A 23,275-nucleotide genomic window follows, 5' to 3' on the forward strand; every position below is an offset into this window, starting at 1 on the left:
TGATCTGCGGGCCGGATCAAAACCTGCCAGGGGCCGGGTTCGGCCCGGGGGCCTTGAGTTTGACACATGCTCTACTGCCTAAGAGGATGGATCTAACATCAAGTGTTGCAGCTCAGGGGGAAGTTTCGAGGGGAAATAGAGTATAAAGTAAAATTCAGAGCTCTGGCATCATGACTCACTCATAAAGAAAATGTCTTATCACACAAACCAGTGCTTTGATCGCCTGCTCCAAGAGAGACCCAGACGATAGATGCAAATGACAGTTGAACTACTTCCTCCCACATGCATTTGTCTGCACTGTGCAATTAAGTAGTGACAGTGGTCTGTACAGCTCCCTGCTTTTCATCCTTTGAAGTAACAGAACAGGAAATGAATACTTGACAAGATATATATTTATATATATTTTATTAAAAACTGTTGCCTGACAGTTTAGAATCATTGTTTATAGGAGAATTAAACTCTGATAGAGCAGATGTTTACAAATGGTCGTTGTTAATGTACAATCATCAAGAAATACATGCTTACTAGCTCCTGACTAGCAGATGTATACCTCACTAACACAAATCTGAAAGAGGCACACATTGTATAACGACATCAGCCAATGAGCTAAAATGAATAGAATTATCCCTTCACTAAAAAAAGTAGGAATTTGGGTTTCTCCCACTGTAAAATCTGCCTTAACAGGGTAGTGCAACATACGGCAACCTAACCAAGAAGAAACATACCTTCAAAAATGACCGTTTTTTGAAACTACAAACCTTGAGTACCCTGGCTAGACAGTGAGTAGTCATGCAAACTGGATGCTTAAATTTGTCATTATTTTGTGAAAAATGTCAAACAGAGCACCTATATTATTACAATTCATCTCAAAACAGGAGATATACGGCATAGTTTCTGCAAAATTAAAAATGTTTTCTTCCTTTTGAGCATTTCCTTAGAAATATAGTTCATGCATACTTTCCACAGTATTTGCCCATAAAAAAAAAATCCCCTTTTTCTTTACATTTTCTTTTTAATTTAAAAGAATAATTGTTGGAAACATATTTCCTAACAAACCCTGACACCCTAAATAAGCGGCAGCCTGTGCTTTACAAACAATAAAATGTTCCTATTTTATAAATATTAGCTTTTGGCTTTGATATAAAAAAGGTCAATTTTGCTCTTTTATGTCTATACACCGTTTTACCCATTAACCATATCTAATGTGGCTAAACAGGCAAAAAAACAAACATTTTAATTGTATGAAAAATATCTACATTATTCATGACATTTCCAGTTTTTTCCAGGATGCTGTTTCTTTAACCCATCACTTAAATGGTTTGTATGTTAAATTTAAAAAATACAGGTGTAAAACCTCTTAACCAGAGAGATCAACCTAGAGAGCAGAATATCAACTTCCTGTTTCTTTGTAGAAGCTGGATTTTCACAGTTAAATCCCACCTTGTTACATCATTAAACTCTTGAACACACATCACCGAGACTTTGCATCCACGATACAGACGAAACATCTTACCATTTTGAATATTTTATGTTTGTTTTTCTTCAATTCTACGTTTAGATTTTGCCTTAACAAAATGACACGGTAGGTTTTATTAAACTACTAAGAAGGCGGCCAGTTGTGTATATTTTGTTTTACACAAAAAGTAGCTCCTACATCCGTTTACAGTTAAAAATAATTCCCAGACTTCCTAGGATTTCAGAGGGCTTTAAATATTCCTGACAACTGTTCTGTCTCACTTCCACACACGCGCGCACACACACGCTCCTGGACTTGACCTTTGACCCACAGCTGTGACAAACTATTAACTCTGACCTCAGCTGAGCATCAGTAACGTTAGCAGTTGTTGGTAGAAAATATGTCAAGAGAAATAGAATCCAGTTCTTTGAGAGAAAAGCAGTCCGGTTTCCCCACATACAGTAAATGTGGCGTTCTGCAGTGGGTTTCTGTTGAACAGTCCATCGGGAGTCCTTCCTGAGCTGATGATCCCTGACCTAAGATCAATCAGGGGTCGTAAGTTGTCTACCAACTGGCTCCGGGGCTGTGATGCGACTTCACTGCTGTAAAACCAAATTACTGTTCAAGAATCATTGCCTCTTGGAAGGCTTCGATCCATCTAAAAGATAAAAATAAACAACGGACCATTAGCTACAAATTGAAACAAACACATTCAAATGAACAATACTATACCTTTACTAAATAACATCATTTAAAGTTATAATGGTATCATATAGAATCATTTAAAGATTTTCATATAACAAACCATAATGAATGATTTTTTATTGTTGAAATTTCTTTAGCAATAGCCATTTAATATGTATATGTATATATATATATATATATATATATATGTGTGTGTACTGTATATGCAGTAGATAGTTTAGTAGTACATTTTAGTGTCATTAAATTTGTTTCCACAGAGTGCATTATGTGTGCCTCCTGAAAATAGATACATTTACTGTACATACAACCCCAAAACATTACAGAATACATAGTAATTATTGTCTATATATGGTCGTTTTTTTTATATGGTATATTTATTTTCAGTGGCGGAGTCCGCCATTCCTGTTATGGATATCCATTTAAACGCACGAGGGATTCACAGGAAACTATGCAGCATGTAATTTAGCGTTACTACTTTTTAAAATTTTTTATCTCATTGATATCAGCCTCAATGTTTTGATATTCACTCTCGTTGCACAGTGTCAGAGCTGTATCAAATTAACATTTCCTACTGCTGCTTCACATTAAAAGCATTCAACTGGTGACACATGTACCTCTTACTGTGAAGCAGTCACAGGAAATGCAATGTATTTGACCACATCAAAAATACGTCTTCAAAACAAGACCATTTTTTGACAGCGGATCCGTTTTAAATATTGCAGGGAGTAAGGAAACAAGAGGCTGCACACACCTGCAACTCCCCAGCAAGGTAACCAACTTTACTGTGTCCTACTCTGGCTGTGTGCAGGATGTAATCAAATCGCAGCTTTCACTTTTATTGACTTCTTTATTGAAACAATGTGTGTTTGTTTGGCTGCACTGCAAACAGGTACACCAGCTGTTCTTCTGCTGTATTTCTGACAAAGTAGCGGCTCGTTGAGTGTTTGCTGTCGTATTAAAGGTGCTCTAAGAGATGTCGCACGTTTTTTAGGCTACAACATTTCTTGTCACGTACAGCAAAAATCTCCTCACTATCTGCTAGCCGCCTGTCCTCTGAACACACTGTAAAAAAACGCGGTCTCTGTAGACAGCCCAGGCTCCACAAACGGCAACAAAAACTGCGCCAACCTGCACCAACAAACATAACAAACATTGTACAAGCCAATAACCGACAAGAAGGACTTGGGAGTGGGGGTTGGGGGGTTAGTACGCGGAAGGGAGGGGGAGGAGGAGGGAGGGGCGAGCTAGCCTCCGTTTTGTTTGACAATGGACCTTTTTCACAGCAGACATGTTGACTTGTCATAGTAGGAAAAGCACAGCTGGAATTGATAACCTTAACGATGGCTCCATTCCATCAAGTGTCCCAGTAAGCTATTTCAGTGAGTCAGCATGCACAATACCAGGACCTCTCCTAAGTGGAATACAGCCATCATTAATGGTTTTGAATACACCTGTGCTTTTCCTACTAGAACATGTCAACATGTCTGCCATGAAAAAGGTCTATACTTCGAACGTCAACAAGAAGTTGACGTCACCCAACATCGCTTAGAGCACCTTTAAACTGCACTTGCTATTACCACGATAACCGCTGGGGTCGCCAAATCAACCACGACTAAAAAGTCTGCCGTTAAAAAATTCAAATACCTTTGTGCGGTGGGGATGTCGTCAGCTTTAAAGATGTAAAACAGCGTATTTTTATGATACAGCTTAAACTGCAGCTTCTGAGCCGGCCCGTTCTTCTCCTCCCTCAGGAAGAAACCGAGCAACGGCTGACTCTCCAAAGCTGCAACATCCTAGAGGGAGAAATAATTACTCAACCAAAAAGGTATAAAAGCTATACAGAGTTAAGTAAAAACCAAAAAAATCAACAGTGTGAGTACCTCGCTGGCAGCGTAGGTGTACAGGACTTTATTCTTGATGACAAACCACAGCCTCTTCCACTGCTTTTTGTTGCCTTTGGACCGGTTTAAGTAACCGCTCATGGAGGAGTTCTCAGTGTTGGCGGACACCTGGAAAAACAGCATGAGAAAAAACAAATAACTTCACATGCTCGCTACACATAAGATGCTAAAAATGAACGCAAAACATAGTAAGGAAATGTGAATTTATGTTCCTTGCCTCTTTTAGTGCAGCAGGAATCTTCTTCTGTTTTCTAGTGAAGGAGAAAGCTCCAGATTTGATAGGAGAAACTGATGTTGAGGCACAGCGGTCACCTGAAAAAAAACCATTTGGTTCCATCAGACGTAAATAATCTCATGTTTAAGGATAAGTCTGGTGGTATTCTATATTTTTTTAATTGTCAGTATCATCAACAAATCCCAGGAAAAGACCAAAACAAACAAATTTGTTAATAGATACATTCATTATTTTTTTTTTTTTTTTTTAAATATGATGAAACTTTTACATTTGACCTGATGAAGGTCTGAGACCGAAACGTTGTATTTTTCTTAATAAATTATTGCTTGCGTAATTGCCAGTGATTGATTTTCTTTAAAAAAATAAAAATAAAATATATGATGAAACTGAAATCCATCTTTACTTACTATTCTCCTGCAGTTTAACAAAGCAGTGATCACACACACGTGCCGGCTGGTTCTTCAAGTACTCCAGGTAGTACTTATTGGCGGAGCATGCCTGACACACCACCTGTCAGACACACATGTAACTGCGATGAGAAGGCGGTTAATGAGACAACGTGTTGTAGGAGTAGCGGCAGTCAGAGTGGTACAGACCCGGCCACAGGCGCGACAGTGATGCCTCCTCCAGGTGAGGGTGAACTCGCAGGTGCAGATCATACACATGGTGGCCCTCAGGTCTGGGATCCAGATGGGAGCCTTTGAGCCTAATGGGGCCCCGGTGTCCACAACACCCTCTGCCTGAGTCAAGACAGATCGAGGGTTAACATGGACGCATTCAGGGCTGATTTAGAACTAGTCTATATCCACGACGTTCCACTTCTGGGATTGCTCCGGTGCCGCAGAATATTACGCCGGATGCATCTATTTTTGCCGATGTCCGTTGCCTTCTGCTTTCTTTGTGTTGGAATTTTAAACTCTGGTGGATTTATGAGGGCTATGGTTAACTGCTCCTCAGATCTCTGCAGGGTAAATCCAGACAGCTAGCTAGACTATCTGTCCAATCTGAGTTTTCTGTTGCACGACTAAAACAACTTTTGAACGTACACTTTCCAACAAAACAAGTTCCTTCCCGAGGCTATTTTGCAGAGGCACCGTGCGGAGCATAGTGACGATGTTGATTGGTTTAAAGAAATGCCAATAAAACATGGCACGTTTTTCTCCCATCCTGGAATGCTGTGTGGACTAGCCAGACCCTTTGGAGGAAGGTCTGGCAATGCGAGACTAATTTAGAACATACACCCACGCAGATCTTTTGTTTTACCTCCTCCTGACTTCGACTTGATATGAAGGTTATTTTCTTCTTCGTGTAGTCGTCTATGGCCTTAGCGATGGCCTCCAGCCACTCGTCTCTCTCTGTAGCTGAGCTGCAAGCACAAAATACATCCAAACTCTCAGGTACAGTGAACACAACAAATTACATTTAAAGCTCATTATGTGCAGAATCTGATGAAGACTGGACTGCTGACCTGGCAGACAGGATGAAAGAGCGTTCAACACTTTCAATGTTCAGCTCATTCTGATAGGCCTCCTGGCTGGGTTTACTCACCTAGAAAAATACACCAGAAATCCATTAATAACCACCAGAGATTGTGCAACCATGTAAAATGCATGAGCAATGTTCAAACTGTTGCTGAAAAAAAAAAAGAAAAATACGCCTCAATAAATACACATAGTTTTTTTAAAAAAAAAAAAAAAAAAAACAACCTTAAGACGTTGAGAACAAAGAGACAACATAGTCGGTAAAAATAGGAATAATCAGTGTAGATCGAGGAAGTTAGTACAGTATATAAAAGAAATTTAAAGTAAAGAATTTAAATAAAAAATGACTGGGGCACCATTACAGTATGTTGTGTTTGCAGTGCATCTCTAGATTAGATTCAATTCGATTCAACTTTATTGTCATTGTGCAGAGTACAAGTACAAAGACAAGGAAATGCAGTTTGTGTCCAACCAGAAGTGCAAAAAGAGCAGAAAAGTGCAATGTGATATTCAAGTATAGACAGGACAAGAAATATAGTGCAGTGTAGACAGTAGTGTACAGTTGGTTAACAGAAGGTGGTTTAGAGTAATATAAATTAAACTCTAACCTTCATCCCAGCCAGAGAGAGGACACTGTTGAGTTTATACTGGCCAGACTGGACCGGAGTGGTGTACATGAGTGCATCGTTAAACTGAAGAAAACACAGACACAATAAGTACAGATTTACGGCGGTACAAGAAAATGCAAACATATATTTAAATTAATATTAATAATTTAACTCCATTTTGAGAGTAAAGACAGGTAAGAGAAACGTAAAAGCAAAATGTAGAGTTTGGAGTCACAAACAATTTTCATGTATTGCTCACCAGAAAGAACACTCGTGGCTGCATGACTTTCCTGGACAGCTTCATTAGTGTGCCCTCCTTCAGAAACACCTGCAAATATTATATATTATAAGTTTGGTCTCAATGGGTTGCATTTAAAAAAACAAACACCTATAGTATTTAGAGTCCAGTGACTACATAATATTTTAATTTTCTAAAAAAAATAAGTTTAAAATAACCAAGAGTACATTATTATTATTATCAGTTAAGGGACCTGTTGAGTCTGCAGTATTTTGTATTTATTTACTTAAAAGATATATTCAAATGTGTTTTAAAGTCGTGTCATTTATTTAATGTGAATTTCTGAGCAGATAAAATATTTCTATGTCTCGTTATTTGTTAAACAGCTATTTGAAATATCAGCAACACTGGTATTTGGCAGTCTTTTGAGAGAATTTACAACAATGGTATTTGGCAGTCTTTTGAGAGAATTTACACCTGTGTGATAATTCTCCCACCCTGACAAAACTAACTGGGGTACGAACTTTGGTTTGGGGAGGGGTTTTACATGTTGGTCCTGGCGACACTTTTGAGACTTACCCTGCCTGGCTGAACGATCTCATGGTGACCATTGAGACTGTACTGAATCTGCATCAGCTTCTGAAAGTTATCCTGAAAAACAACATGAGAGAGGTGAGGAGAAACCCGAGGCTGAGGTAGACAACATTTAAAGCAACACTGTGTAACTTTTAGCGCAAGCTGCAGGTCCAATGAGACAACCTGTAGGGGGACCGAAGCAGGAAAAGTTACATAGTGTTGCTTTAAAGCATTGTGCGGAATAAGGTCTTACCCCTTGTTTCATAATATCATTTGCATGGTTGGCCACTTCTTTCACTATGCTGAGGGCAGCTGCACGGATAGCAAAGATAAAAACATTAGTGTTTTGGCATACGTTCTTTATTAACAGCGCAAGTTGATGTTCTGGTAGACACTAATGGTGAGTATTGTCTAACCTTGTGTGTCTTTATAATCCTCAGAGTCCTCTGGGAGGTTCTTCAGATAATCTGAAAAAGAGGTTTCAATTCATTTTGAGCAAAAACGGTGGATAGTGTTCACCAGCTGGGTAAATGTGCAGGACAAACAGAACTGCGACAAAAGAAAAGGAGAGGCTGATCCCAGATGTATTTTGTAATACGACGTTTCGACCTGCAAGGCAAACGTCCACCTACATTTTGTACATTGTGCAGAATATGAATTATAAGAAACAAATCGATTTTTGCTCTACATGTTGGCACCAGTGGGAGACATAAAACCCCAAAATTACAAGATTTAGTATCCTTTATACCTTCTTTGATGATTTAACAAGTGTTTTATGCCAAATTCCTAATTTTCAGTGTTCAGACAGCTCCTCATTTGCCTTAAAAATGTATTTTTATTTTCAATTTGTTCTGCAGAATTTGACCCATGTGTCAAACAGGAACGCCTCAGGTTTATGTTACTGTTACTGTCCACTGGGTGCCAGTATGGTACCAAAACAAAGAAAGACGTGACTCTAGACCTAAGTTCCATTCACGTGTGATCAATAAAGGAGTGGCCTGATTCAATAAACCCTTTGACCTTTGCACAGTATTGCAGAACAGATAACGACAGGGAGTGGATGTGTGTCATGGTGTTGGTACCTGTGAGCAGCAGCTGGTACTGAGGGATCCTCTGCACAGGCTTCAGCAGGTAGTGTTTCAGAGCCAGACTGGCACATCTTGGACTCATCTGAGACGAAACAAACGGACACTGAAGCTTCCAATTAACAGTTTAAGATACGTGTAGAGTGTTTTTTAATGGCTGCTACACGCTTATGGATTAAAGTTGTAGACAGCTGAACTATATTATTTTTTAAATGTCTGTAGTTACTGTGAAGGTATGAAGATTTTTTTTTAGATAATGTAAGCTAAACAATCCCCATTAAATTGATTACATGTTTGAAAGAAAATGACAAAAAGGCCTGATAAAAAGTTAATTGAGATACCAGGAAAACTAAATTGGCTTGTTACAGCTTTATAAAATGAAGTAGAAGAAAAGACTTGGTTACATTTTTGTCAATTAATTAATAACTTCCAAAAAGATAGATCATTCAATAGTGGAAATAATTGTTAGCTGGAGCCAAGAGTAATAATGCAATACGACAAGAATAAGAAAAGTAATGATATTCCAACCTTCGCTGCAGGAAAACACATAATACACATAATAAAAACAAACACACAACCCTTTTTCCAGCTTTACCTCAAACTCTCTGACAACAGCAGCAAATGCAGTGTTTTTCCTGCACTGTTCGTCTAACAGAGCCACGTTGTTGTCAAACTGGCGGATATAGGTGGAGTACATCTTCAGGTAAGGACCCTTTTGGACAAAGATGTCCGCCAGTCTCTGGTGGTCGCTCCTGTAACCAGACAGATGTAAACAGTTCCCTTCAATAACATTGCTAAAAACAAAAAGAGTCCAGTAGAGCAGCAGCATGAGGACATGAGGAGGAAATGATCTGAGAGGTTGTAAACAAAGTAAGTAAAACTCTTACCGCCATTTGGAAGAAAACATATAATGGTGAAAATGCCCAAACTGTCTATTAAAATTGTTAATCGCTAGGATAGCAATTACAGCAAGTCAATATTGAAACAGGAAACAGCTCTGCAAAATGTTTTGTTTGGATGTTAACTTTAACATTCACCTTTGTTTAAAATACTATATAAGTGGTTTGAATAAGTTTATTTATTTATGTACTCGTGCTCAGTCAGTCAAATCTGAACACACGGACATGACACACATATTTTAGATTCAGTTTGACTTACACTTCCTGAGGAAAACATTATCTCAGATCTCCATCGAGAAAATATGATACCATAAATCCACTTAGAAATCATAGAAAACAGGGACGCTCCTTAGAACTGCAGAACTTGATTGAGAATCTTTATGTTTTCTTCAGTATCAAAGTAATCCAGTGATGGTTGTTTGTACATCAATGGGTGCACTGCAAACAGGAACTGCTAATAGCTAATATTGCATAATGGTGCTAGTTTGCCAAAATGTTAACAAATACAGGCTAAAAAAATACAGGGCTCAAGTATGCCCACATGACAACTCATTGAATTGTGTGTGTGTGTGTGTGTGTGTGTGTGTGTGTGTGTGTGTGTGTTTACCAGTGTGCCACTCTCTCCTCCAGCTCCCTCAGCAGGTCTCTGTTGAGCTGGTAGAGTTGTGGCAGGTAATACAGGATCTGGCTGAGGATTCGCTCATCCACCACGGCCTTCCCATTCTGACGGGTTGCCTTGGCAACCGCATCCCGAAAGTCCTGAAGAGACAAGGACGGGGGAATGTCATCATTATTTCACACAAACACAGCCGTACAGGGTGGGGTGACATGATAACATACTGTATTGCAGCTGAACAGGAACACCTGGTTATCACCTCATAAACTGCACCCTCCTCCAACCTGCCCGACACACACACACACACACACACACACACACACACACACACACACACACACACACACACACACACACACACACACACACACACACACACACACACACACACACACACACACACACACACACACACACACACACACACACACCTGACTCAGCACTCTTGACTTTGTCCAGTGTGCAAACACACACATCCCCCTGGAAGGAAGCAGGGAGGCCATGCAGGATCCCCATGTCCCATGCTCTTTCCCACTCTCTCTCTCTCTCCACACACACACACACACACACACACACACACACACACACACACACACACACACACACACACACACACACACACACACACAGTTATATACACCTCGAATGGACTGAGACATTTCAGGTGACAAGCAGAGTTAATTTAGCAGTAAAAAAAAAACTAAACTTGATAAAAAAAATTTTTATAGATTTAATTTGATGTGATATGTATTTGTGATGTAGTGTTTATCTTGCGCCTTGTTCCTCTATATTGAAATACAACAATCTTTATACAAAACGTAATGCTCGACGTTTCTCATCAGGTTTATTATATCAACTACAAGAAACAAGACGAGCCAATTACATTTCTCCAGTTCCCATGCAGAAATAGATACACAACTAACAAAAACAAATACCAACGCTTAACAAAGAAGAAGGAAAAATAGGAATTTTCCAAAAAAAAATTTAGGTTTAGTTTTAGGGTTCATAAAAATTTAATTTTAATATATTTTAATTATAATGCACTATTATCACGGCTTATTCAACCACTTGTGCACTTATAGCATGACACAAAAAAAATGGCCACTCTGGCCACTAGCCGCCATCAGTCCTGTCAAAACCGCCATCTTACTCACAAAACACACATGAACGTTGGTTACAAATAAACCAACTTCAAAAATAGGGACAAAAATGTAAACACGTCGGCTGGACGACTTGCCACAAATATGGCAATATATGACACATAGTCAACCAACCCACACACACACACACACACACCTGCACAAACACTGCACACACATACAAAGGATTATCTAAGGTATGTGTGTGTCTGGAGTGCTTCTCTGTGGCCTGAGGAAGCAGCTGCCAGGCCGTCCGCGCAGAGAGAAGAATGCGATATGACCTCTTTTCTTGGACAGAGCACCCCGCCCTCCACCCCCGTCAGCCACAGGACGAAGTACTCTACTAATCCTGCCGTGGGTTTCACTAAAGCCATGTCTGAGGCGGCCAGACAGGTGGACCCTCGACCCGTCTCACCTGGGATCCCCCTCAGGACAGACCGACTACAGAGTCTGTCCTTGTCATAAACATGAACATATATAAAGGCAGAGCTTCCCTGTCAAATGTTACAACTAACAAACAAGGAAAGACATAAAAAGTACTTTAATATATTACACGCTAAGTTTACAAATACTGACATTAAAAGGCACAACCTAATTTTTCTCAAGTCAGTGTGTACAGTTCATTTTTTATGCACACTTTCCCTAAAAAATACAACAACCAGACATCATCCAGTCACATAGTTCCTGTTAAGTCTTTATTCAAAACAGAGAAGCATGCAACACGATGAGCAATAATACAGCATTTTAGCATATTTCTTTGAAACAGACTCTTCGGGTGGTGATGGTGCAGTGGCTATGACACATGCCTTTGGTGTAGGAGATCCAGGTTTGATTCCCACTGTGATAAATCAACCAATGTGTCCCTGAGCAAGACACTTCTCTCCTAGTTGCTCCAGAGGAGTGCAACCTCATGTATAGCAATTGTAAGTCGCTTGTTACAGACTTAGGGAACCCTAACAACCACAAGTATGTATTTAACCCTTGTGTTGATTTCAGGTCACATTGACCTGTTTTCAATTTTTATTTTATATCAGAAAATATGGGACGTAGAAATAAGCGCTGAAAATGTGTAGAAGAAAAATTTAACAATTTAAAATGTTGGAAAAAGCAAAAACAAACTGAAAAAAAGGCCTCAAAACCGTCGAAAAAGTCAAGACGGGAAGACAACACAAGGGTTAAATGTATAATTAATTGCGATTGTGACTGTCATTTGGATTTTTATACAGCCCAGCCTTACATGGACATACTAAAACAACACTACAAAATTGATCTTTTCAGTGCAGTAAAAGTCCCTTTTTAAATACTTCTTGGTAATAGCTGACCATTTTCTGTTATTGGCAACGGATTAATAAGATAACTAATAATTCTCCCAAAAAAAAAACAAAGATGGGGAAAAAAATGTTTTGGGCATTTAAATTCACCAGATAAATTAGGCAGCTCACGTCAACAGAGCCAAGCCAAACCAAACCTGGACTGAAGACTCACTCATGCTCCCTTTTGCTTGCACAAAAACGAACACCCTCTTGCCTGACAGCGTTCCCCGGTAATGGGACTGATCAAAGCACAGCCTCCCTACTTGTGGCCGTGCGTTTACCTGCCCAATGCTGCCCACGGGAAACCAAAACTGTCCAACACAGCAACTTTAAAAGCCTCAGCTGGTAAGTAACTGCAACTCTGTAAGGGCAATTGAGCAACACCAGCCAAGACCTCATTAATTCATGTCCACCCCTGGGAAAAAGCTTTTGAACACCATTCAAAACAAACAAAGTGTCGCCGCGAGTAACAAAACATACAGGACGATTTATTATGTTGGGCGCTCTTCTTCCCTCCACTGCAAAAAAAACTAAAAAAGAATAAATAAATAAGTACACTTACTATGTGAAGGAGCTTCAGGACATCCACAAACCTGATACAAGAGCAGAAACACATCAGTTAGATAACCATGAAGTACAGCACATTTGAGATTACACTTTAGGGGTGTTATGTGTCCCTGGTTCATTATAAAAGCACTCACACTTTCTCTGAGCTCATAATCTCCTGGGCAATGTGCACCACTTTCTTCCTCTTCATCTCATCCTCTTGCTGAAAGAAGAGAAACACAAACAGTTCAGCAATGCTACAGAAATGCTAACAGCGACCGACTTTACCAAAACACATCACTGTACCGTACACTCACAGGCTCGCTGCAAATCACCATGATCACTCAGATCCCGTTTCGCTCTGTAAAACCATCAGGTTTGAGTTTACAGCCCAAAAAAACAGCTCCGTCAGGCCCCAAAGTAAAGCAGCGAGCTTTTTCTTTCTCCCTCTCTCTCTCTCTCTCCTCTCCCTGTGTCTTTCTGATGGTGTGTGTTGTTGAATGGCAATGGGGCGGTCTTTCAATGACTTAATTTGGACAGCGGCCTTGGCCCCCCCACTTGACTGAAATGTCCTACTGGTCCTATCGGAGCCTGTATTTGTGATACCCTGGAGGTTTGTGGGGCATCGGACACAGGTGCTGACAGTATCATAGAGAGGGTCACACAGGACACACACACAAAAAAAAAGCTCATTGAGAGAGCTATTCCTGAACCTGTAACCCTTGTGTGTTTGCTCACCATCCCCCCTTTCAACACATACACACACACACACACACACACACTTCTGGAAAGCTGTAACAAACACACTTGGCAGCAAACGTGCACACAATCTCCAGTAGCTGCAGTGACAGTTTAGTCACCGGCAGTGATGTGAGACACCCATTGTAATCCGTAAATGCTCTGCCAATTCTACATGTTGGCATCATGTCTAAAAAAAAACAGCTCAGAGACATTTTTCCAAAAAAGTTGGTTCTCGGTCCTTTAGTTATGACCTGGTAACATTTCTGTAGCATTTTCCTCATCACTTAAGTGTGAATAAAAGCAGCCTTGTCAAAGCAGTGGTTCCCAACATGGAGTTCAGGAACCCTCAAGGGGTCGCAAGATACATCTGAGAGGTCAAAACATTTCTGTTGCACAATTCTTTTTTGTTGCACTAAATCTTTGCTATTAAGAGTTTGAATGACTTTTCAACCAAAAATGGAAAACATTTGGCTTTGGACTGTTTCCTCAGGCAAAACCAATTTGAAGATGTCACTGTGGTCTCTAAAATGGCAAATGTTCGGTCATTTTATAGATAAAACAAATAATGTGTGTTTTCATTTATTTCAGCCATAATGAGTCTCGTGTTAGCCAGATCCATCTCCACAGCGCTGTGTCTGCGATAGAGAAAGGTCTGGAAGCAACCATTATTATTCAGCTATGTAAGAAGAAAAAAAATGCTCTGGCTTATTTGTATTTCTTTAAACACAATCACAATCGTCTTGGGCTGGGCTAACCCCCGGCTGCAGCGACGGAGCCCTTGCAAAAGAGATAGCGGAGATAGAGGAAGGGGAGGAGAATGGCGGCCTAAAAAGCCAGCCAATAAGCAAGCTTACACTAACAGTCTACATTCAGAGAGTCAGACTACGCCATAATGGACTATTTCTGTTAAAATAACAGGCCAGTTTCCAAAGAATTAAAGTTGACATCTAATTTTCTGTGCCTTTCTAAAAGAAATATTGTTTAAGACGGGAACTGCTATTGAAAAACATATACCAACAACGTTGTTAAACCAAATTTGTTATAATAAGTAAACTCCACTGTAAACTAGAGGCATGTCGTTATAGAAACTAAATACATTTGCATTGGTTTTATAACCGGCCTAAAGGAGAACAGAAATGATCCGTCATCAGGTGCTGGCAAACACTTCAGTTTCAGTTTGAGACATACTTCATTTGTTTATTACTTTATAATCATTGCTGTATAACTACTGAAGGCCCCTCACAGTTTAGAGGGAGGTGATTACCTGTCGGTCTGCTACGTTCAGGTGCTCCTTGCTGGAGGTGGAGCTGTGGTCCTCTTCATCTGAACTGTGGCTCTCCTCCTCCTCAGAGTGGACGTCCTGCCCCAGCCAGCCACTGCAGACACCACACATTCAACACCACAAACGTGGACAGAGTGACAGTCAGAGAAATATGAAATGGTACAGAATGTAGCTTTGCTTCGGAATTAATGTTTAAACATGTGCAGGAGAAGTTAGTGTGAGTTCAGAAAACACTCCCTGGATAAATAAAGATTAAAGTTTTGTGCAAGAGGGGGACTTGATGATAAATTGAGCACACTTAATCTTTACTCACAAGAAGCATATGAGTCAGTACAACAGTGAAACTCATTCAGAGTTCTTGTACAATGGAAAATATTGATCACGCGTCTTTACTGATAAGAATAATTTCTATATAATAATTTTTCATTTTGGAGGTTTAAAGGTCCCATGACATGGTGCTCTTTGGATGCTTTTATATAGACCTTAGTGGTCCCCTAATACTGTATCTGAAGTCTCTTTTATATAGACCTTAGTGGTCCCCTAATACTGTATCTGAAGTCTCTTTTATATAGACCTTAGTGGTCCCCTAATACTGTATCTGAAGTCTCTTTTATATAGACCTTAGTGGTCCCCTAATACTGTATCTGAAGTCTCTTTTATATAGACCTTAGTGGTCCCCTAATACTGTATCTGAAGTCTCTTTCCTGAAATTCTGCCTTGGTACAGAATTACAGCCACTAGAGCCAGTCCCACAATGAGCTTTCCTTAGGATGTGCCATTTCTGTGTCTGTAGCTAGGGGGGGGGGCAAGGTGGGGGGTGGGGGTGTGGCCTTGACCAACTGCCACTTTTGCTCCTTTGAAATCCATGATGTCTCTCTCTCTCTCATGGGTGGGCCAAATTCTCTGGGCGGGCAAAGCAGAGAAAGGGGAGGTAACCTTGCTCCTTATGACCTCATAAGGAGAAGATTCCAGATCGGCCCATCTGAGCTTTCATTTTCTCAAAGGCAGAGCAGGATACCCAGGGCTCGGTTTACACCTATCGCCATTTCTAGCCACTGGGGGACCATAGACAGGCTGGGGGAACTCATATTAATGTTAATAAAACCTCATGAAGTGAAATGTTCAGGCCATGGGACCTTTAAATTTAAATTGAGTATAATTTTAAAAGACCTTGCATGAAATCAAATATAGACGAGAAGACTGATCAATGAAGGATTGTAGTTCAGTAATACACAGATTGAGTGTTTCAAAAAGCACCTAAAACAGATTAGAGTCAAAGAAGAGTCACAAACACCCCCTTAAATAAGAAAAGATATTATTGATGTGTGCCATTGTTATTACTATTAGAGCTAAAACAATCAAGACATGAGTTGTAATAGTGAATAGGAAGTTAGGGGTATTTTTTTGTGTGCTGTTTTTCAACATTTCATGCACCCAAAAAGAATTTAAAAAACAAACAGATTAATCGATTATGAAAATAATGGTGAGCTGCAGCAGTAATTATTATTTCTATTTTTTAATTATGAATTCAGTATTATCCAACCTTGACTTTCGTATCGAGGTCGATATGATGCAATCATTTCACAAAATCTTGTTGTCTCAGTTACTGATTTCAAACAAATTGTTATCAGATGAATATGGGCTCGCCATGCACCAAAAACAACACATGACATATATTGATATTCTTTTATTGTTATGTTGATTTCAGCCATAATGCCAAGGAGTTTATGCTTTTTTTATTATCATGTTTTAAGCAGGCCTATATCCATAGATACATACTACTTTTTCTTGCCATTATGACTAACTTGCTGCTGGCAGCGAGACAACCAGCTGGTTCTGCTCTACTCACAAAAAGTGCTGTCTGCCAAGTTAGTACAAGCAGCAACATGTGTTTGTGTGTCACTTATGTTTTAATGTTTTCTCTACAGTAAAGCTGTCTGATTTCAAAGGCTGATGAAATAAAATGACTAAATGTGTTGATTTTGCCTCCTCAGCCCTGACCTGCTGTTTCTCTTTCCTACACAGCGCTGCATAGCGGCTTGTAGATGTATCTTGGCAAAGAAAGGGTCAATGAATATTAAAATTTATTTATTTATTCAAATATTATTAGGAAAGACTGTGGGACTCCAAACATTCTCACATTTCCTTTCACTCTCATCAGCAATAGCCCACTCTCTCCACTTCCTTGTTTTTCTTACTTGCCACCCGACAGTTTTTTTTTTTACCTAAATCGTAATACACCTCCCTCTCCCCCCTCCCTCCCAACTTCTTTCTCTCTTATGCTTTCTCTATAGTGGAGCATTCCAAAACACTGGATCAGGCACAGAGCGCCACTTGTTTACAGCCTGAGGCTACTTACATAAACTTAACAGGCTCAGATGCCTGGGAAACACTACAGATTCACTGGCTCCCTCTTTCTCCTCTCTAAAACACCCGCCAAACACTCTGCATACCGGACAGAATTAAGAAGCAGGGGTACGTCTTAATTGTTTCAACGGCTGATTTCACACCAGTGAGCCTCATCGCCGCCTAACGCGGCCTTGACTTCATCACAGACGCAAGGGTCTGACAGAGGAAACCGGAAGCGTGGCAGCTATCATGGGAACAGCTCCTCATCACAACAGTGTGGACTGGGCCTAATATCAAGAACAGAGTGGGTCAATGGGATCTTAATGGCATAAATGTGACAAGGGGACTGAGTGAAAGACACTTCTAACACACTAGTTCCAACAATCGATTATTTGTTTGAGTCATTTACTGAGCATAATGCCAAAGATTCTCCACTTTGAGTCTCTAAAAGCTGCATTATTGTTTACATTAAATAGATCAAAGTATTGTATTATTACTATTGTACTAACATGGTTAGTTGTATCGACAAATCCATTGAGAACTATCACTCGACTCAGCTCTACAGCTCATTGTTTTGGTTTTGAAGCCTGCAACTTTACTGCTTTGGTTGAGCGCTCCTATCAGTGTCGTTTTCAGCGAAAAATGCTCTGATAAACCCACTGTACACGGACTGCCTTTTTTTTTCACGTATAGCCCTCTGCTGCTTTTCCACAGGTGTGATTTAAATGATGCTTTATTTGTTCATTTACCGGGATGAGTACAAAAACTCACTCACAGAAAAGTGGAGTGATGAGGTTAGGAAGAGGCTAAACGCAGTGCGAGGGCGTGCAGGCTGAGGAGGAGGAGGAGGCTGGTGGTTGCTGGAGGTTTATTTTCCCTGTTCTAGAGAGCTGTGTGGCGATTCTCAGACATTTCCTGCTCTGGCCACTGAAAATAACCCACAGGAAAACAGGCTGACCTGCTGCACATCAATGCACCATTCAAATTCAATGCCACTGGCTCAAAGGCCGACTTTTACACTCTTGCAAATACAAACCACTAATGTCACCTGTGCAACCTGTCGCACACAGCGGTTCCCACACTGGAGCTACGGGTCACCTGAAACAGCATGGTGGCAGCAACTGTTGTACAGCAGGTCTGGACCTCGGCCTACAGCAACCCTCAGGCTCTTTCCATCACAAACACAAGCTGCCATTGTTCACGGCAACGACATAAAAACGTTTTTCTCATCTTGACATACGGCACCTGTTACTGTTGGATCACTTTAGAAAGACAATTTAAAGACAAGATGAGTGCTAAAACGATTAGTCGTTAATCTATTAGTTGCAGTGTTGTGTTAGTGGTCATTTAGGAAGGGCAAATGTGTCCAGCTTCTTAAAAGTGACAATTTGCTACTTTTCTGTGTTTTATGTCACCGCAAATGACATATGTCTGGGTTTTGGATAGACAAAAAGACATTTAATAGACTTAACAATTAAATCAATCAATCATAAAAATGAAAGAGAGATGTGGCAACGTTCCAGGTTTCAATCCGGCTAGCAAACTTTGTTAAGTCATTCCCCATCCCTCTCTTCCCTAAATTTGTGTCATCTCTCTACTGTAATCTCTCTAATAAATGCATAAAATGCCACAAAAAAATAGACTGATTAACAAAAATAATCATTAGTTGCACCCTTAAACAATATGTTTACAAACTTTTAAATATGCAAAATGGCGTACCCCTCGTACTCGTGTTCGTGGTAGCTGTGATAGGGATCCTGCACTTCATAGATGTCTGAATCTGCTCCGTCGGAGTCATGTGGCCAGCCCAGCCTGGCGCTGTGAAACGGCAGGTTCATGTACTCGGGGATCTCCTCATACAGAGGAACGTTCTCATACTCCACTGATCCCTCTCCATTTTCTCCGCAAATATCAGCCTCCACTATGCAGCTACTGGGCCGCTCCAGGCTTTTCTCCCCCCGGCTTGAGTCCACGCTGGTACAGTCCAGAGACTGCCCTCCCTTGGCCAGCAGCTTTGGCAGCATCTTGACGGACAGCCGGAGCTCCAGCAGCTTCCGGAAAGAGAGGCTCCTCTTTTGAGAGTCGGCCCGGGTTGCCAGGTCAGCTGCGGAGAAGGACTGTGCCCTCTGCTTGCCCCCCAGCGCTGGAGCTCGACCCTTTGGCGGCACGCTGCTCCTGGACGGCATCTGCCGGCTGAAGAAGGTCACGTTGGGTCGGGAGAAGCGCCAGGCTGTTTTCTCCTGAGGAGGCGCAGGCAGCTCCCTCATCGGGGTGTTAGCATGTGGAGGTGCAGGAGGGCAGATGGAGGGGGGAGGGGCCGCTGGCAGGCTGTGTCTTTGAGGTTTTCTGGGCGGCGCCCTCGGCGACTGCTGATCGTCGGCGGAAAAGGCTTTCCTTGCGTTGGCCAGAGGAGGGTGACAGCCAAGTTTGATCTGTTTGGGGAGGCTGTGAGTGATCGGGTAGCGCTCAAAGTCGCCGTACCCATCCTCTTCATCCTCCTCCAACCGGTGCTCCTCGCCCCCTTTTTTGTGGCTCATTGAGTCAGCGTGCGAGAGCAGGACTAAGGAGTGGGAGGTGTTCTTGTTAAGAGAGGGTGGCGCGTGGACTGTTCTGTAAAGGCGTGGCGAGAGAGAGGTCTGTCGAGGAGGGGGGACGGGCGCATTGGTCTCATCATCTCCAATCCCTGAGTCTTTCTGGGGCAGAAGGTTGTCACATGTGTCCCGTTTGAGCTCCTCGTCCTCTGAACTGAGACACAGACCAGCTAGAGTCAGTTTCCCCTCATCCTCTCGCATCTCAAGCCCCTGCTTCTGTTCCTCCGCCACCTGATCGTGGGCTCTGTCCTCCAGGCCGTCCTGCCTCACCAGGGCTGGCTTTTTAGGTTTGCGTGGGTGAGGGACCGGGAGAGGCTTACTGGGGGCAGCAGGGACCTGCAGATCAGGGTGTAACCTGGCAGGAGATGCTTTGCTAATAGGCTCACTGCATTCTCCCTGAAAGGATTCTGCAGAAGACTCATGAGGAATGGCACTTTGGGAGACAATGATGCTGCCTGCAACATCACAGGCTGAGTCTGTTAAATCTGTGTTTTTGGTCTCAGTATGTACATCTGCTTTTGAAACATCAGGCTCAGCAACAGCACTGTCCTGATGTTTTAAAGTCTCTGAAGCTTTCTGCTCCTCGGTCCTCTGTGCCTCTTTGTTAACCCTGTCCAGGTGTCTCTGTCTTTGAGGTTTATCCCTGGGCTTCTTGCTAATCCCTCCACCTTCACCCTTTTCGACAGCTACTCCCTCCTCCCGGTTTTCTGTGTTCTCTTGTTGCCTCGTCCCTGTGAATCCTTCTGTAGTAATCCCATTCTGCAACAGCTCTTGGTGCAAATCGCTCCCAATCTCAGTTGTATTTCCGTTTTCCAGACGCTGGCACTGGGAACAGTCCTGAAGCCCACAGGAGCAGGTGGGAATGATGTAATCCGAGTCAAGTTTGTTCGTCTCTGATGATAAAATCCCATTTCTGGAGTTGAGAAGTGAGAGGTTATTGCCTAAAGATTCCTGCTGTTCCTGAGATAAGATAAAGGGTTCACTGGGTTTAGGTGGCGGGGGTGAAACAGGGGAAGACGAGGCTGTGGATTTGGGAATGCATGGTTTGGGGGCAACAGCCGGTTTTGTTCTCTTGAGAGTAGCAGGGGAAGTTTGGGAGACGAATGAAGACTGGGAGAGAAGACCTGGTTTGGGGGCGATGGGTGGGGGAGAGGGTTTGGTGGTAGCAGGGAGTTTAGGTTTGGGAGCTAATGGAGGCTTCTTCACACCTGCATGTAAAAAAAGAGGGAGGAGATTTACAGAAAAATCCAAAAATAATGTACTCACACTTCCTTTGAAATGAATCATGCAGCACATCACATCACATAAAAGCATGCTTCAGCCACACCTCCTCCTCTACTATAAGCATAGACAGCTGCGAGCTGTGGTTAAAGCTCGGGTCATAGGTCACCCTTAGGGTCAAAGAACTACGTGTTGGAGTAATCTGTGGAATAAATTCAGGCATCAAAATCAGGAGTAGTGAAGGGCTTACATTTCACATGAGGCAGGAAATACAAAGTAAAACTGGATTATTCAATTCAGATTCACAATTGAATTTGTTCCCTCCTTCCTACTTGAGAAAGCTTGGCATATCTTTAGTTATTGTCTTAATTAAATTGTACAAACTACACCAGCAGCAACCAATAATATAAATATAATTGGTATATTTCTGTTGTGTCCTCCTACTGGTAACTGTCAGCTTCTGACAGTTTGTGTTCCTACATTTTTAAAAGTCATGGTTTTGTTGTCAGAACTGAGTTACACTAAAGTGCATTGTATTGTATGCATCCTCCCCCACATGGAACTACTAAACATTATACTAATAAACAAATGCTGCTATTATTATTGATGTAAGGTTGATGAGACAATCTCACTGTGATGAACCTGGTTAAATAAAGTTTAAATAAAAAACAGTCTCTACACTAAGAAAAAGCTGTGAATTAAGATAGTAGGCGATATTTTTCCGCTCTACTGGCTGAAAGTCTTGGCTGGCCGACACCACGAGAAGTGGAGTCATCGAGCGGATGTTTCCGAAAAGGCCAACGACCAAAATTCGCTCTGCCCCCAATACATGCTGCTCTGCCTTTGCAGATAGAGCCTCGCTCCAAACTCCGTTTCAAAACCATTAAGTATAAAGTCATTGGGCTTAAAAACAACAATACGTACGTCGTGGGACAGTAATTAACATGTCGTACTAATCATTTAGGGCGACTTTTCAATTCGGTATTCGTCTTATATTAGAAAAGTTTAACTTTAAGATGTGGTTCACACAAATGCGTATCTAAATTTACCATGGATGGCGGTGATAAGCAAGGAGAATTAATATAAACTTTATCAAAAATGTTACGTCTCTTTATCTGTACGCCGAATTTGCCAGTACATGCTTACAATACCAGCAAAGTTAATAAACTATGTCCTCGGAGATATAAGCCCACTAATGACTTAAGTAACATTAAACTTTTTTCAAAGATTTTTGAGGGGAGATTGGCCTTATGTTTTCGCTGTAAAAGGCAACGCCAGGTAGCTGGACTAAACCCGCTCATGTCGCGGAAAGACAAACAATCATAGTAACACTTTCGCACATATACAATTTCACTGAGGGCACCCCTCTTCATTCAGGCAAAGGTTAACTGTTTTATATGTGAGATGTTAACACTGCAGCTTATTACCGAGTCCGACTTGTTGCATCAACAGCAGTACAGATGTTTTAAGACAAAGGATTTAACCCCATCCAGCTGTAACAGTAGCTGTAAAATCAAACAGAAAGGGACATTTTTGACTGTGATTGCGTTTTTAGAAAGCACTCAAATTGAGGTCGAGCCCGTCCTCTTTTATATCTTTTTGAAAGCTGTTATTAAGAAAAACTGTAATTAACTGTGGCTGAGTAAAAATAGAGTAGATGCTATAGACCGTTATAACATTCAAATTACACAGTTTCCCACTTTCTGCGAATAAACTCAATACGTATTTATATTTAGTTTTAGCCAACCACAATATGCGCTTGCACAGCAGGATTTTGCTAAGTTAAGTTAGCTCCCCCACGAAACAAACCTGTGCTCATGACTCCCGACTTGCTCCTTTCTCCATGAGTAAATTTACTTTCAATGGAAATGCGAGAAAATCTGCGTTTTTTCCTCCTTCGACACCATTGTCAGTTTGGAAACTACTCCAGGAAGAAAACATGCACATCCATCGCTGTTGCTCCTTATCTCAGCAGCGGATGCACGGATACGGTCTTTACGCCTGTTACTTTTTCCATTTTTCCCGAAGTTTTTAGCCACGGTGCTTTTCCCAATAACGTCAAGTAGGACACAACAAAACAACACAGTTCCGTTTGTACATTTCAAAACAAAAATATTGTTAGATAATATCTAGTGTAGTTGTTGTAATACGACATAAAGTAGCTACATAAGTAGGCATTCATATATGTTCAACTGTATATTTTCAGTAAATAAAAAAAGTAAAAAATAATTTGCTACTGCTGTGATTCTAATTCACAAAACATTGTTAAAATGCGTTTTTTATTTTGAAGGCA

The 23,275-nt window shown here is 41.2% G+C and overlaps 1 protein-coding gene across 3 annotated transcripts; it reads right to left on the reverse strand.

Moving 5' to 3' along the window:
* Positions 1–388: 388 nt before the first annotated feature.
* On the reverse strand, positions 389–23,032 carry LOC120553227 (FYVE, RhoGEF and PH domain-containing protein 6-like). Of its 3 annotated transcripts, none has more exons than XM_039791416.1 (21): positions 22,792–23,032; positions 18,890–20,969; positions 14,804–14,915; positions 12,954–13,021; positions 12,815–12,845; positions 9,792–9,943; positions 8,881–9,037; positions 8,283–8,370; positions 7,617–7,667; positions 7,454–7,512; positions 7,204–7,275; positions 6,646–6,714; positions 6,387–6,470; positions 5,766–5,845; positions 5,561–5,663; positions 4,894–5,037; positions 4,705–4,807; positions 4,280–4,374; positions 4,042–4,170; positions 3,806–3,954; positions 389–2,114 (listed from the first exon to the last, which is right to left on the reverse strand). In XM_039791416.1, exons 1-21 carry the CDS (start codon positions 22,799–22,801, stop codon positions 2,072–2,074), a joined length of 3,879 nt encoding a protein of 1,292 aa, XP_039647350.1. In that variant the 5' UTR covers positions 22,802–23,032; the 3' UTR covers positions 389–2,071. The 3 variants fall into 3 exon arrangements, with proteins under 3 accessions (XP_039647350.1, XP_039647351.1, XP_039647349.1); XM_039791417.1 differs by lacking the exon at positions 22,792–23,032 and adding an exon at positions 22,410–22,495 and having other exon boundaries at positions 18,899–20,969; XM_039791415.1 differs by lacking the exon at positions 22,792–23,032 and adding an exon at positions 22,410–22,495.
* Positions 23,033–23,275: the final 243 nt, after the last annotated feature.

The sequence above is a fragment of the Perca fluviatilis genome, chromosome 23 (genome assembly GCF_010015445.1).
Source record: "Perca fluviatilis chromosome 23, GENO_Pfluv_1.0, whole genome shotgun sequence".
NCBI classification, from domain to species: Eukaryota; Metazoa; Chordata; class Actinopteri; order Perciformes; family Percidae; genus Perca; species Perca fluviatilis.

Bases quoted from the DNA above. Each gene is read 5' to 3' on its own strand.
- LOC120553227 (XM_039791415.1), bottom strand. The intron at 8,371-8,880 runs GTAAAGCTGGAA...GTTTCGTCTCAG, and splicing joins CTGTTGTCAGAGAGTTTGAG to ATGAGTCCAAGATGTGCCAG. The intron at 7,513-7,616 runs GTTAGACAATAC...CTATCCGTGCAG, and splicing joins GGATTATAAAGACACACAAG to CTGCCCTCAGCATAGTGAAA.